Genomic DNA, 16,039 nt, shown 5'->3' with positions numbered 1-16,039 from the left:
GCTGAGGCAGGTGGATCACCTGAGGTCAGGAGTTCAAGACCAGCCTGGCCAATTGGTAAAACCCTGTCTCTACTAAAAATACAAAAAATTTAGCCAGGTGTGGTGCCAGGCACCTGTAATCCCAGCTACTTGGGAGGCTGAGGCAGGAGAATCGCTTAAACCCAAGAGGCGGAGGTTTTGGTGAGCTGAAATCATGCCACTGCACTCCAGCCTGGGCAACAGAGACTCCGTTTCAAAAAAAAAAAAAAAGGAAAAAAGAAAAGGAGTTATCTAAAATAAGAACCCAATACAAAGACATTCATTAGGGTAATATTAAGAATAACAGTGAAAGATTAGAAACAAATTCCAACAGAAATTGAATTAATTCAATAAATTATTGTAAATCAAAAAATAATATAGCATATAACAATATGGAAAGATGATTATGATTTGTTAAGCAAATAAAGCAGAAATGTGGATGTACAATCTGGCGCTTCTATTTACTAAGACACACAAAGATGAAAGATATAGTTCTTATCTTATGGACTCAATTTAGAAAGAAAGACAAGAAAACAGACACTCAAAATGCAACATGATAAAGATGACAACAGAGACTAGTACAAGATGTTACAGGGTATGTACGAGGGTAATTGCCCTACATAGGTGGAAGAGAAAATAGTAGAGCTGAGTTGTAAAAGATAAACAAACATTAGCCAGTTGCAGGAGGGGATGGGAAGGCAAAGAAAAGACTCTAGGCTTAGAGAACAACATGCATACGCAAAGCAATGAAGAAGTAAAAGAATCTAGCACATTCACAAAATTGTTAAGTAGCTCTATGTGGAGGGAAAATGAAGCATCAGAGAGTGGAGTAGCAAGCAATGGTCAGCAGAGGTCAGGCCAGCTCAGGAAGAACAAGAAAGTCATGCAAGAGATTCTAAATTTCATCCTGAAGGCACGGGAGAACATTGAAGTTTTAAAGCCAGGTAGCCACATGGTGAGATTTGTTTTAAAATGTCCATCTGGCCACAAATCACATCGACGCTGCCTGAAGTGGAGTATAGGGGTAGTCCCAATCTCAAAAGAGCATGAGAGAACTTTTTAGGGTGATGAGAATTTTGTTTTGTTTTGTTTTGATTTTGAGATGGAGTTTCGCCCGTTGCCCAGGCTGGAGTGCAATGGCGCGATGTCGGCTCACCGCAACCTCCACCTCCTGGGTTCAAGTGATTCTCCTGCCTCGGCCTCCTTAGTAGCTGGGATTACAGGCATGCGCCACCATGCCCGGCTAATTTTGTACTTTTAGTAGAGACGGGGTTTCTCCAAGTTGGTCAGGCTCATCTCAAACTCCCGACCTCAAGTGATCCGCCGGCCTTGGCCTCCCAAAGTGCTGGGATTACAGGTGTGAGCCACCGTGCCTGGCCGAGAATTTTTTTATCTTTTCGTATACATCTGTCAAAACTCGAACTATAGGCTTAAAATGGGTGTAATTATACTTAAGAATTTGATTCAAAGGAGGTAAAATCAATCAGCAGCAGGGTAGGAGGACAAATCAGCAAGATGGAGCAAGATGGAGGGTTGATTTTCAGGTTTCAAGTTAGGGTGACTAGGTGATGGTGAGGAAAAAAGACAATTTAATGGGGTATGATAACGAGCCCCATTTTGAATATGCTGCATTTGACAGGAGTCACATCCACAGACAGAAACCCTGCAGACAGGTAGATGCGTACAAAGGTCAGGAGATCCGATCTGGGGAGTCAACAACACCATGGTGGTCACTGATGTCAACAACTATGTCTTACTGTTAAGTATTAGACCAGGATGGAAGGGAACACTGAGAAATGAAAAGTGTTAATTTGAAGAAATGGTTCAGTAGAGGTTCAGTAGAGCTGTTTTCTTCATTATGCTGTCATAAAACTACCTGCAAGATAACATTTTTAACATTTGAAAAGCCCATTACTGGCTTAAAGGTAAAATAACAAAAATAAAAGAAGTCCTGGCATGCTCTTGGGAAAAAAAGGAGAACTTAATTACTCAAGTCTTTAACATAAACACCCCTTTTCATACTGCCTGAACAGTTCTGAAGTATGTACTGGGGTATGACATTTCCCCATCTGAAGGACTAGTAGCCTGAAGAGGTAGGAAGCATCACGAGGCCCACATCTAGCCCTGCCTAGATGGAAAACAAGACTTTTTTTTTTTTTTGGTAGAGATAGGGGTCTCACCATTTTGCGAAGGCTGGTGTCAAACTCCTGGGCTCAAGCAATCCTCTCGCCTTAGCCTCCCAAAGTGCTAGAATTACAGGTGTGAGCCACTATGCCCAGCCAACAGGACTATTTTAACATAAAAATTATTAGAAAAATTCTACCATTTTGTGAACAGAAGCTATGTAGTTCAGGTGTACTTGGTGTACTTATCAAAATCTGGGGAAAAGGAGCATCTCTACCACACTTTTAAACATGCTTTTAAGGTATTCAAAGTTCAATTACCATAAACTTTTAAGTTTCCAAAATTTACATTTTATAGAGGAAATTTGTTATTCATTCAATTTCTAAAAAAAATCAAACAACATAGAAACATACAGAGTAGAAACCATTTCATTTTCTGAGCACACATTCTCCCATACCGGATACATTCCAGGTCTTGAAGATGTATTCTGCAATCTTGATTCCTGAGGTGGTAGATGGTCAGCCATCTGTGGCTCAGACCCGAAGTCTTTCATCTTTTGAAGCTGTTCTTTCTGTTCCCTGCAAACAAATAAAATTGACATAGTACATAAAGCATGCTTATTCCATTCCTAAGTGACAACAATTAATATTTAATTAAAAAAAGGAGACCTAAAAAACCCTTGTCCTAAAATTCTCTGCAGTGGCCATACACTGGGCAGCTCCAGGATTACCCTCTTTTGCTTTTATGTAGCTAACTCATCAGTCATTTAAGACATATAAATAATTATAAATTATTGAAGATATTCAAGAATAGATTCTACAACCTGCCTCAGTTGTTTTCTACTATCTCATCTACTTGTTATGTTTTTCTTTAATCCAACCAAAAGCTCTCTTGCTAATTTTTTTTTTTTTTTTTTTGAGACGGAGTCTCACTCTGTCACCTGGGCTAGAGTGCAATGGCGCGATCTCAGCTCACTACAACCTCTGCCTCCCGGGTTCAAGTGATTCTCCTGCCTCAGCCTCCCGAGTAGCTGGGACTACAGGCACGCACCACCGCGCCCGGCTAATTATTTGTATTTTTTTAGTAGAGACGGGGTTTCACTATATTGGCCAGGCTGGTCTCGAACTCCTGACCTCATGATCCGCCTGCCTCAGCTTCCCAAAGTGCTAGGATTACAGGCGTAAGCCACCACACCCGGCCTATTTTTTTCAACTCTTTAGACCAGAGGTTGCAAAATGGTGGCCCATGGGCCAAATATGGCCTAAAAAGGTTTTCAAAATGTGGCTTTCACATCAGTTTTTAAAATTTGAAATTAGCTGTCATATTTACAAAGCAAAATATTTCATATATAAATTCAAATCTTAAAGAGATATGGTAACACCAGGCCTACATTCCCACATGCCAACAATCAGCTGAGTGCAGTAGAGGCTGCCCATGTTAGATGAAACAACCTGTCACAATCTTCACCGTACTCTACAGAGTTATACTTGGCCCACTTTCACTCATTTTTGTTATCTGATTCTTGGGGACATTTTAATTTATGGCCCCTGCTGTAGATGGTGAGAACAATTGTCAGTCTACACCTTTAAAAACAACATTTCATATTCCTGAAGATAATTATGTAATCCTTCGGTTTTTTCTTTAAACTGATGAAATTCCTTTTACTTTTTTTCACAATGCCTACCTTAAACATAGGTAAAATCCACTACAATTTCTTAAGACCTTTTACAATTTTCTCCTTACATTAAAGTGACCCAAATGAGGGTCCACAAATGAGGGACCACAAAGTAAGGGTCAAGTGTGTAAGATTATTTACTGCTCAGGTAAATCCCATCATCACATCCCTTATGATACTCCTTACGACTTTACACTGACACAACATAAACGACTTGTATTCGGCTATGACATTATCCATCACTCCCTATATATTGTTTAATTATGTTCACATTGCCTAGAAAGCTTTAAAAAAGGATGAAGCAGCAGCAGCACCTTTTATCCAGCATTACCATGCAAAGCAATAACGAATTAAAAAGAAATTTCAAAAGGAAAAAAAAAGAAACCTTGGCAGCTTAACAACACCAATCAGCTTGGTATTCTCCATAAATAACACAGATTTTAGAGTTTTAGACAGATTGAGTTCAAAGGCCGGGTTTGCCACTTACTAGCCAAGGGAACTTAACCTCTTTGAACTTTAGTGTCATTTGTGAAGTGGGGATAATACTACCTTATCTTTGCAGGCCTTTGAGATAGATAGACTGACATAATATACACTCAATTATTAGCAAGTGCCCAGTTACATGGTAGGTGTTAAATTAAAATTAAAGGTGTCTATAACTTAAAAGTGAATAGTGTAGTAGCTAAATATTCTATAGCATGCTTTCCACATTTTCTTCATGAGTAATCTGGAAAAAATAAACCTCTTAGCTATAGACCATACAAACCTGCCGTATCTGGTCTTTCATCATTACCTTTTCTTCACCATATTTTTCTTTCCTAGTTCTAAAGTTTAAGTTATAATTTATTGTTAAGATCCACAAATGTAAACCAGAATTGAAAAATGGAAGAAATACATTGGAATTTATCAAAACCTAATCATTAATTGACTTTCTCAAAAAAATTGCTTTAAAAAAGCTTTCAATCTGTCACTGACTTCTAAATTCCTATCCCAAGATACAGCTGGTTTAAGGATTAAATGAGTTTATTATACACAACACACTTAGTACAGTTCCTGGCCCGGAGTAAGCATGCAATAAATGTTAGCTTTTGTTATTGTTGTTACTACAAGAAAAGAGGAAAATTATGTAGATACCTATACACAGTTGATTGTAAGTCAAGAAATCCTATTTTCCATTTCACAAAGAAAACATTTGGTTATGTAGAAACAAATAACATCCTCAAGGAGAAATATCTGCTTTTAGTTATAATGAAAGATAAAACATCCCCAAAAGAAAGTATCAATAGTTAGACAAATCTGAGGATGCTCCTAAGCAAACCATTCTTAGCTTCAACAAAGAAAAATACAGCACTTTCCAAAGTTTTATCAATGATTAGTGAATATAAAGTCTATCAGATCTAATAACAAAGAACAAACTGCTTACTGGAAAAAATGAAGGTTACACATGAACCCTGTGAAATCCAGAGCACTGAAAAGTTGAAGTTTGACACTTGAAACATGCACAGGCATGACATGCCAGCAACACTTCTACAAAGGCCAAGACAGCAATCAATTTTCACATCTTAGGGCATAAGTTTATCATTAACACAGTTCCTAAATACCCATTCTAACCCTAAAACAGCACTGAATGACCAGAAATATAAATTAAAAGTATGTGATAAGAACTTGAAGTAAAATGATTCCATTCAAATATATCATATCACTTTAAAAAGAGCAGTCTGAATGTGGTTTTTATTAAAAGAAAGGATCTGAAGGAGTCAACTTACCGAAGCATTTTCAGTTCTTGTGCAGCTTTCAAAATGATTTCATGCTGCCTCTGACTGAGAACCATTACCCCTCCAAGGCCTTGGTCAGAGTCTAAGCTTGCATCGGACCCCATCATTTCTGAGGAATGATGTGAGGAGGGCATATGTTCCGCCATGGGGGAATGTCTATCCACATCAGATGGGTACCATCTGTCTGACAACCGTTCTCTTTCCCAGTCCATTCTGTCAGGAACATAATCTCGCTTTTCCCGCCATGTATCTCCTCTTTCTGGATACTCTCGAATCCTCAACTCACCCCTATCACGGAAATCTCGATCATACCCATGCTCTCGATTTCTTTCTTCTCTCCATCTATCATCCCGATATCTATCCAAAGGTGGAAGAGGTGGGAGGGGCGGTAAAGGTGGAAGAGATGGAATATCCCGTTCACGAAACTGTGATTCTTGTTCATCCAGTGGTCTCCCATAATCTCTGTCCCACTCATTATCCAAACTTCTATCATACATATCCATAGGTCTTCCAATCCGATCCACATCCCTGTCCATGTCCCTTTCCATTTCCCTATTGTAGTCCTCATCCATATCCTGGTCTCTCTCCCAATCATCCCACCAAGGGCCTCGCCTATCTCCATCATGAGACCGAGATGGTGGTGCTGAGAACCTGTCCTCTCTGTTATAGAGCTCTAGTGTATCATCTTGATAGTCACGTTCACATTCTCTCCAGTATCTCTCTCTATCCCAGTCATCGAGTCTTTCTCGTTCCATTGGAGCATTTCTACCATCTAATGGAAACTCTTCATGCCCTCGCTCTTCTCCATGGTTCCATGGAGCCCTAGGAGGTTCATCCCGGTGATATGGATACATTTTTTCCCCACCATCTCCTGGTTCTGGTCTGAACGGACCTCTATCACGACCAAAATCTGATCTTCCCAGTCCCCTTTCTCGACTGCCAGGCCCTCGAGGTGGTCCTCTCTCCCTGCTCCCAGCTCTTCGGGGTGGTACTCTCTCTCTACTCCCAGCCCTTCGAAGAGGTCCTCTCTCCTGACTGCCAGCCCTCCGAGGTGGTCCCCTTTCTCGGCTGCCAGCTGCACCCCTGTCCTGGCTCCCTTGAAGACCACCTGGCACTTTCTCCCGACTGCTTCCAGGCCTCACCAACCCTCTGTCCCGGCTACCTTCTCCTCTGTTCATCTTCTCTCGACTATCTTCTCTTCTACCCATCATCTTATCCCGAAAGTCTTCTTGCTTGACCAATCCTGGGCCTCGACTGATTGCCTGGCCGCGACCTCTGTTTACTAGACCTTTATCCCGTGTGTCTTCCATTCTACTTTGCCCAGGACCTCTGTAAGATGAGCTGTTGCCTCTATTGCCTTCTAATCTATTATCTCTATTATCTGGCCGAGGCAGGCCTTTATCTTGGTTGTTTTCTGAATGGGGTAGACCAATACCCACAGGTTTAAAATCATTATCTGCTGTTAATGATGATGTTGCTACTGCTGTTCCTCCCTCCATCCCCCCTGTTTTTGAAGGAAAAGTAGATTGAGCAGGTACAGGCTTATTCGCAAGGGGTACAGGCTGAGTAACAGCTTGGGCTTTGTCGATTTGAGTCTCCATACTTTGAACATTCTGGTCCCAATTAGAGGGCTCTACGGGCCCTTCCGAGACTTCACTTTTAGGTGGCTCTTGTTGAGAGTCGCTTAGATTCTCATTTGACTGAGCCGCCTTGACATCCTTTACATCTGCAGCAATGGAAAATGCAGCTGATTGCATTTTAAAATTCTTCTGCTGGTTACTACTGGTGTCTGCTAATGGTTCTTTGTTTCCTGAAAGAGGTTCTGCTTGTGACTTAGGTTGCTGCTGATGCTGCTGTCCAAAAGCTGGTTTGGGGCCTTTCCACTGTGGTCCACTCTGTCGAGGACTTAGGGATGTACTGGGGGTAATATAAAATTGAGATGCTGGCCCCCGGGGAATCATTCCCCACTTGCTTTTAGTGCCCTCTGCTGGGTGACCTTCATATCTGGGTCTTGGCCCATCGGGGCGATTTCCTTCAAAACGAGGCCCTTTGGGTCTCGGTCCTTCACACCTTGACCCTAAATCCTCAAATCTTCGAGGACCATCAAATCTACAAGTAAAACAAAAGATATTACTCAAGACAGTAAAGCAGAAAAAAAAATTCTCCATGTAAGAATATTTAAGGCACTCTTGCCTTAGAATTTGTTTACAACAATGACTCTTTTCAGTCATTAAATTAATCCTGAGTCACCAATATCTTAGAACCAGTATGTTAAGGTGGCAGTGCTCAGAAGGTCTTAGGACAGGCTTTGGAAATCATGTCAGTATTATCTAACTTACTTCAACACATCTCCTGCCGCAAGTCACTGATATACTGAACGGTTAAAAAGCAATTACAGGCCTGGTGCAGTGGCTCACACTTGTAATCACAGCACTTTGGGAGGCAGAGATGGGCAGATCACCTGAGATCAAGAGTTCAAGACCAGCCTGGCCAACATGGTGAAACCCTATCTCTACTAAAAAAAAAAAAAAAAATACAAAAATTTAGCCAGGTGTAGTGGCAGGTGCCTGCAAATCCCAGCTGCTTGGGAGGCTGAGGCAGGAGAATCACTTGAACCTGGGAGGCAGAGGTTGCAGTGAGCTGAGATCACACTATTGCACTCTAGACTGGGTGACAAGAGTGAGACTCCGTCCCAAAAAAAAAAAAAAAAAAGCAATTATAAATACTGTGCCTTAGGAGACAGAAAAGGCTGCTCATTTTAAAGAGAAAAAAATTAACAAATTCCATAACTAACTCTGAGCACTTCTGGAATTAAATTGTAACTAAAAACTAAATATGAAAAGACTAACAAGAAAATATAGGATGATTATAAATATTGTTAGAGCTAGCACTAACATTTTGATTGACAAAAGTTAAAAAAAAAAAAAAACAGTAGCCCTATCTTAAGAGTAGGTTCTGACATTTTTAAAAGTCTGCACAGTTATTTTTGCTATAAACCCACTTGCCCATCCAGTAAAAAGAAAGTACACATCCTTTATCTGTCAGGCATTACATTACATCCAAGAGATACAAGAATAAAATGTCATATGTGCCCTCAAAGAGTTTACAACCAAATATAAAGATAATCTAAGTGTAAATAAGTACCAAGAGATGTAATGTCTCAAGTCTATGTGTACACAATAAGGAAAACAGAATTGGAGAGGCTTATGTTGAGTCTTAAAAGACAACTTCTCTGAAATCAAGCTGACAGAATGAGTTGGAGATGAGGAAAGTATGTGGCAAGGGCACCTCAAGCTAAGGAAGCAAGAGGAAAGGCAGAGAAACGTGTATCAGCAGAGCATGTTTGGAAGTGCAAATAGTTTAGCATGGCTAATGCAAAGGGGAAACAGAGTCAAGAGAGCTGATAAAGAGGGAAATGTGGAAAGGCAGCACACTAAAAAATAAGGTAAAGAAGTAAGCGAGGATCACTCTCCAGAAGATTGTGTATGCCTCATGTGGCAGAGACTACTGGTGGTCTTCCAATACCCATTCCCCACTTATCTACAATAACAGGCCTCCTGCAGCTAGACACAAGGCCCCCCAGACAAGACTCTCTTTCTCAATATCTCTTGCAGCTAGAACTGGCAGCCAAGTTCTGGCCAAGGAGCTGAGAGTGAAAATGATTTGCACATCTTCTGGGTTGTCCCCTTAAAGGAAAGGGCACATCCTCCTCTTCTCCATTTCCTTTTTCATGCTGGTTCTGACATGGTGGTGAAATATCCAGGACCAGGTAAATCAGAAGGAACTGGATTCCTGAACCATCACCTAAGTCCTAAGAGAGAATAAACTTCTAACTTGTTAAAGCCATCTGACTTGGATCTCGATTATAACAGATAAATTAATTCAGCTGGTTAAGGAGTTTGGTGTTACCTTATAAGCACTTAGAGCCACTAAATATAGTCTGATTTTTAAAAGATTGCTTTAGCAGAAAAATAGTGGACAGAGAAAAAAAGTTTAAAGATCATCTTTACAATTTGGATAAGTGAAGGTGATGCCTAGTCTAAGGCAGTGACTGATATGAGAATGTAGAGGAGGGGATAAAAGTGAGAGATGTAAAATAAGGTAGAATTCATAGGATTTTGTCACCAGTAGAAATAAAATGATAGTTGTAAGGGAAGAATTTAAGATGATTCCAAGGTTTCTGGCTTAGGTGACTGAGTAGTAGACAGTGATGCCTTTCATGACTTTTAATGAGTGCTAGGAGGCTTTTTCTTTCATTTCTTTGGGAAATCAATGAAGACTAATAAATTCAGTGTTGGCAAAATATTTATTTCCTATCCCTGTGACTTTAGGCTTTGTTGTTCTAAAAGTCTAGTTTCAAAGAGACGAACACATCCACTAGGGGACACAACAAATGATTCCACTAACCTGAAGTTGAGACCCCAACTTTACTCTGAAGTTCCAAATCAAGAGGCAATGGAGAGGGTTACTGTATTCACTGGGGATGATTGACCCTAACTTTCAAGAGGAATTTGAGTGACTATTGCACAATACAGGTGAAGTGAAGTGTGTCTGAAATGCAAGAGATCCTCTAGGACATCTCTTAGTATTTCCCATGTTCTGAGATTCAAGTCCACAGAAAATTGCAAAGGGTTTTGTAGAACTGCAAATAGCAGAAGTAATTCAGAAAGAACTGCTAATAGCCCATATCTTTCAAGAATGAAAGCCTGGGTCACCCCATGAGGCAAGGAATCAGAACTGGCTGAAGTACTTACTTAGAGCAAAGGGAATATGGAATGAGTAGTGGGAGAACATATATACCAGCTATGACTACATGACCATTGCAGAAATATGGACTACAATAGTTACAAATATTTCTTCCTTAATTTGATATATTTGTGTTTAAATGTGTGTGTGTGTGTGTGTGTGTGTGTGTGTATTAACCAAATATTTTTTGGTTCATTTGTTTTCTTCCTTATTATCTAACATGTGTTAATAAGAGTTAACCTTATATTTCAGTATTTAAGTTACAGAACATGAAAGAGGGAGTGTGAATCAGGTGGAGAAGGATGAACTAATATTATCTTAAAGACAAAAAAAAAAGACTTTGTGTGCTCTTCTGGGGAAAGAGAATGTTTTTGGTTGTCCAGGAATAAATGTCTCATGGTAGGTGTGAAAATCTCCCTGTGACCCAACCTAATCAGAAACATATGGGAAAGACTGCCAGGCACGGTGGCTCGCGCCTGTAATCCCAGCACTTTGGGACGCGGAGGCGAGTGGATCACTTGAGGTCAGGAGTTAGAGACCAGCCTGGCCAACATGGTGAAACCCTGTCTCTACTAATAGAAAACTTAAGCTGGGCATGGTGGCGTGTGCCTATAATCCCAGCTACTCGGGAGGCAGAGGCAGGAGAATCACTTGAACCCAAGAGGTGGAGAATGCAGTGAGCCTGAGGTGGTGCCACTGCACTCCAGCCTGGGTGACAAAGTGAGACTCTGTCTCAAAAAAAAAAGAGAGAGAGAAAGGGAATTTTGGGAAATGGAGTTTAGCCTAGCCAAGTTGACCTTTACAAACCCATTGCAAGGAACTCAAAAATACACAAACCCATAATAAACAGAGAGAGGAGGTAATCAGAAGATGAAAATCTTGTTTGTACATTCTCAAAGACAAAGAACAAATATGAGTGGTAACTTACAGAGCAGGAAGAAACCAGTTTAGAGTACTGATGGCAGAAAGGGATAAAATCAAAAGAAGGCGGGCTTGCCCAGAGAACCTCAGAGAGGGTCAGGATTCTCAGACACTAGGGGGTGCTAGGGAAGGAAAGAAGTAAAACTTGGGGCTAAAAATACGTAAATCTATATTCGGAACCATCAACCAGCCTTTCCTTAGGCTGAATGTCTCTTAAATCCTTGAATTTGAGAGTCCCCTAGCAGTAGTAACAGTTCCTTACCCTATTCACATAAAGCAGAAACCTGACAGGTAACAAGCCCCTCTCATATACACAGAGCTCCCAATCAGTTTGTCAGTGTCTTCCATGCTTAAACATAAATGGACAGCCAAGGATTGCTAGATATTTGAAGAACACGTCCAAAATGAAAGAAAAACTAAAGATAAATAAATAGGATCTGAATTTGGAGAAAACAGAATGCAAAAAGCAGAAAAGAACTTTCAACTCAAATTGTTTCCTCAGAGAGATTCTTAAAGAGACTGCATTTATAAATCAAGAACAATGTGCTATTTATAAAAAAGATCAACGCCAAAAGAACCACAGAAAAAAAAATTGCCAATTCTCAAAATAAAAGATGCAATAAAGGACTAGAAGTTAAAGTATCTCAGGAAGTACAACAAAATGTAAGATAAAAGGCACAAAGATAATCAATCCAACAGATCCAAAATCCTACTAATGAAGAGTTCCAGAAACAGAAAACGAGAGAAAAAAAATGAATGAAGAAATAGCACAAAGAAATGTCCCAAAGTTAAGAGATTCCAATCTCTAGACAGAAGGGGCCCAGCATACTGACTACTCAGTACAATTAATAATAAAACTAAATAAGCAAACAAAAAACACTGAAATTTCAGAATACCAGAGATTTTTTAAGTTTGGGAGAGAGGAGGTCACCAAAACAGGAAAAGAATCAGAACAGTATAACACCTACACAATGTGATAGAACAAAATAGAACAATGATCCTAAAACCTTGAGGAATAATTATCTTCAACATCAAATTTTATATCCAAATTAGCAAGTAAGTGTGAGATTAGAATAAAGACATTGTCAGATACAGGACGACTCAGAAAATTTACCCCTCACCCACACTTCCTTAGCAAGTTACTTGAGCATGCACTCCAGGAAATGGAGGTACTGAATGGTAACAGGAAGCCTTGAGATTCGATAAACAGCAAATCACATTCCGGAGGGTCGGCAAGGGGAATGCTGTAGTTAACACCCATATGGCAGAGTGTTGAGGAAGAACGAAAACTTTATTTTTCAGGACAGTTAAATAAATATGTAATATCTAAAATGTGTAAGTGTATAAGTCATGAAAAGAGCAACATAATTATTTAGTGCTATGAAGATGGCGACCAAAAGAAACAGCTAAATAATTGAAAGAGGATGCCATTGGAAAAAACATTTGGGGGGCATGGAGCAGTGGGTGGCCATTTGGCCCAATTTTTTTAAACCATGCATATGAATCACTTTGATAAAAATGTAAACTGTATCTCTTTAAAGGGCACAGAGAGAGGATTAGCCCTCATCAGAAGGGCCGCTTCTCCTAAGACTACAAGATCATGAGCATGCTAAGTAAAGCTAAGGGTTAGAAGTGAGATGTTTTACTGGGCTTGATAGGTAAACTTGATTTCCTGTAAGGCAGGAAACTAAATTATAAATATAATGCAAAATAAAAATGTTTGCTAAGATTGAGAAAGCAGCACTAGAGTAGATGGTCTATGCGAAGTAGTGAAGGCTTGGCAGAGCTATAATGGGCAAAGGCGAAAGAAGGTGACCAGAAACTTGTCAAAGTATATACATCACAATGCTAAGGATGGAGAGTACATATTTACAGAAGGAAAAAAAAGTATGCCACTTTAGGGCTTGTGAAGGTGTGGTTCCTTTCTCGGAATTACACTTATTAATTTAAAGTGCCTCAATAATATATCGGATCATTAAAGTTGTATAAAATCATTTGCTATGTATTAAATGTAGCAATTATTTGTTCACGTAAGTGATAAAAGACTATCTTCCACGATGTACAAGAGTCCATGAGAGACCTTGTTAACATGTTATCTAGTATTCTAATCAAATTCTAAGTATGAGCAAAGTCCCTTCCTAACAAAATTGTGAATGCCTTGAGAATTTTATCCATGACTGACATTTTGGAAGAAGCAACTTTTATTGAACACCTACTGATTGTCAGGTAATGTGCTGGTGCTAAAAAGAGAGTCATGCCTAACATCAAGGAGTTCACTGTCCACAGGAAGAGTGAGACAATTAACTCAACAATTAGAACAGAATTTGATAAATATGGAACATGTTTGTCTTGCTAACCAAAGTATTCCCAATGTCTGATTTCATTTAATAATCCCAATCTGTAATTACTGAAGTGCTGCCCCAGGGCAGGAAAAATAGGAATAAATAAAGCAAAGAATGGCAAGAAGGGAATTCCAGACAAAGAAAAGAGCATGTGTAAAAGCCAGAGGAAAGGACAAAGAAAGTAGGAGGCATTAAAAGGTGTGCAGATAAGAGGACATGGCAGAAGGGTTGAAAGGGTAGGGTGCTTTGTTTTCAGACCAAATTGCTGATCAACAGCCAAGGCCCATCATTTTATTTTCATTCTGGGGGCCAGAAATTGTTGAAACCATTTGAAATACACTTTCAACACTACATATAAATGGCAAACATTTATCACTATTTGATTTTTTTTTTGTCCTTTTCTGAGACAGGGTCTCACTCTGTCACCCAGGCTGGAATGAAGTGGCATGATCCTAGCTCACTGCAGCCTAGACTTCCTGGGTTCCAGTGATCCTCCCACCTCAGTCCCCCGAGTAGCTGGGACCACAGGTGCCTGCCACCATGCCTGGCTAATTTTTTATGTCACCAGGGTCGGCTAATTTTTGTATTTTTGGTAGAGATGCGGATTCACCAAGTTGCCCAGGCTGGTCTCAACTTCCTGAGCTCAAGCAATCCACCTGCCTCAGCCTCCCACAGCGCTAGGATTACAGGAATGAGCCACTGCACCTGGCTATTACTGGACTTTCAAATTTTCAAAGTTCAAAGATGTTACAAAATGACAGACTCAAAACCGTTTTCATTTATAAAACTAGAGACCTTTTAAGCCTTTGTAACAAATATATCAAGAGATACTCATATTAAAAATCTGTATGAAAATAAGCCACCTTTAAATCAATATAATGAAATACTATGACCCTTTTGACATATAAAAACATGTATTTAAAATACAGTAGAAACATTACATAAATTCACTAAATACAATCACATAAAAACGCATGCATTGTACATTGGTAAGATAAAAAGAAAAATAAGCAAATATCTGGTTTTAAGTATTTAGAAAGTGTTTATTTGTATAGTTAAGTGTGTTATAAATCTCTTAAAAAACCCCTAAAACTAGGTATAAATACCTTAGAATTATAAAAATTTCAAAATTTGATATAAAACTCCAAAATGTAAAAACCTAAGAGGTATGATGCAGTTATACAAATACTTTTAAAGAAGGTATTTTCTGTATTATACTATTTGCAGAAACATATTAAAATTAACAAACCATGGGAATTACAAGATACCAAATTCTGGAATTAAATTCCTTCCTGTTTTCTTTTCACATGAAATAGCACCTGTTTTCTAAATATGTATAACCAAGGTCCTAAAATTAAAATTCCCAAAGATAAGTTATCACTATAAACAAGAACAACCATAACAAATGGAAATATAATGAAAACCTATAGCACTCACAGTCCCTTACTAATCCTAGTAAGATAGCTATAGAATGGAAAAAGTCCACAATTCCAATCTTGTCCAAACAAGAACAACCATAACAAATGGAAATATAAAGAAAACCTATAGCACTCACAGTCCCTTACTAATCCTAGTAAGATAGCTATAGAATGGAAAAAGTCCACAATTCCAATCCTAAAGCCAGTCAAAACATAGTTGTGACTGATCAGAAGCCTTGATATTATAAAGATTTCAATTCTTCCTCCAAATGGTCAATGGATTCTATGCAATGCTCATCAAAATTCTAGCAGGTTTTTGAAAACTGACAAGCTGATTCTAATAAGAATAATCAAGACAATCTAGAACAGGGGTCAGCAAACTATGGCCTATGTTCCAAATACAGTTAAAAGTGATCTTTTTTACATTCTTGAAGGTTTAAAAAAAAAAAAAAAGGCTGCACATGGTGGCTCATGTCTGTAATACCAACACTTTGGAAGGCCAAGGTGGGCAGATGGCCTGAGCCCAGGAGTTTGAGACCAGCCTGGACAACACAGGCAGATCCCATCTCTACAAAAAATAAAGTAGCCAAGCATGGTGGGACACATCTGCAGTTCCAGCTACACGGGAGGCTGATGTGGGAGGACTGCTTGAGCCCAGGAGGTCAAAGTTGTAATGAGTTGTGATCCTGCCACTGCATTCTAGTCTGGGCAACAGAGTAAAGACCCTGTCTCAATAAAATTTTTTTAAAATGTGAAAAAAAAAAAAAAAGAAAAGAAAGAAAAATATTTAACAGAGACCAAATGTGACCCACAAGGCCTACAAATATTTACCACCTGGCCCTTTATAAAAAGCTTGCCAGGTCAGGGATGATAGCTCACACCTGTAATCCCAGCACCCAGGGAGGCCAAGGCAGATGGATCACCTGAGGTCAGGAGTTCGAGACCAGCCTGGCCAAAAAGGTGAAACCCCATCTCTACTAAAAATACAAAAATTAGCCGGGCATGTTGGTGCACGCCTAT

The 16,039-nt window shown here is 39.4% G+C and overlaps 1 protein-coding gene across 2 annotated transcripts in view; it reads right to left on the bottom strand.

Moving 5' to 3' along the window:
* Positions 1 to 16,039, bottom strand: part of YLPM1 (YLP motif containing 1) — a 72,906-nt gene that overhangs the window by 30,902 nt on the left and 25,965 nt on the right. For both annotated transcript variants that reach the window (XM_034937836.2, XM_003824170.4), the window contains exons 5-6: positions 5,584 to 7,701; positions 2,600 to 2,720 (exon numbers count right to left, since the gene is read on the bottom strand). In XM_034937836.2, the coding sequence (XP_034793727.1) occupies positions 2,600 to 2,720; positions 5,584 to 7,701 (2,239 nt within the window). The remainder of the gene's footprint in view (positions 1 to 2,599; positions 2,721 to 5,583; positions 7,702 to 16,039) is intronic.

This window comes from Pan paniscus, chromosome 15 (assembly GCF_029289425.2).
Source record: "Pan paniscus chromosome 15, NHGRI_mPanPan1-v2.0_pri, whole genome shotgun sequence".
Lineage (NCBI taxonomy): Eukaryota > Metazoa > Chordata > Mammalia > Primates > Hominidae > Pan > Pan paniscus.
This window is presented reverse-complemented; position numbering and strand designations above follow the sequence as displayed.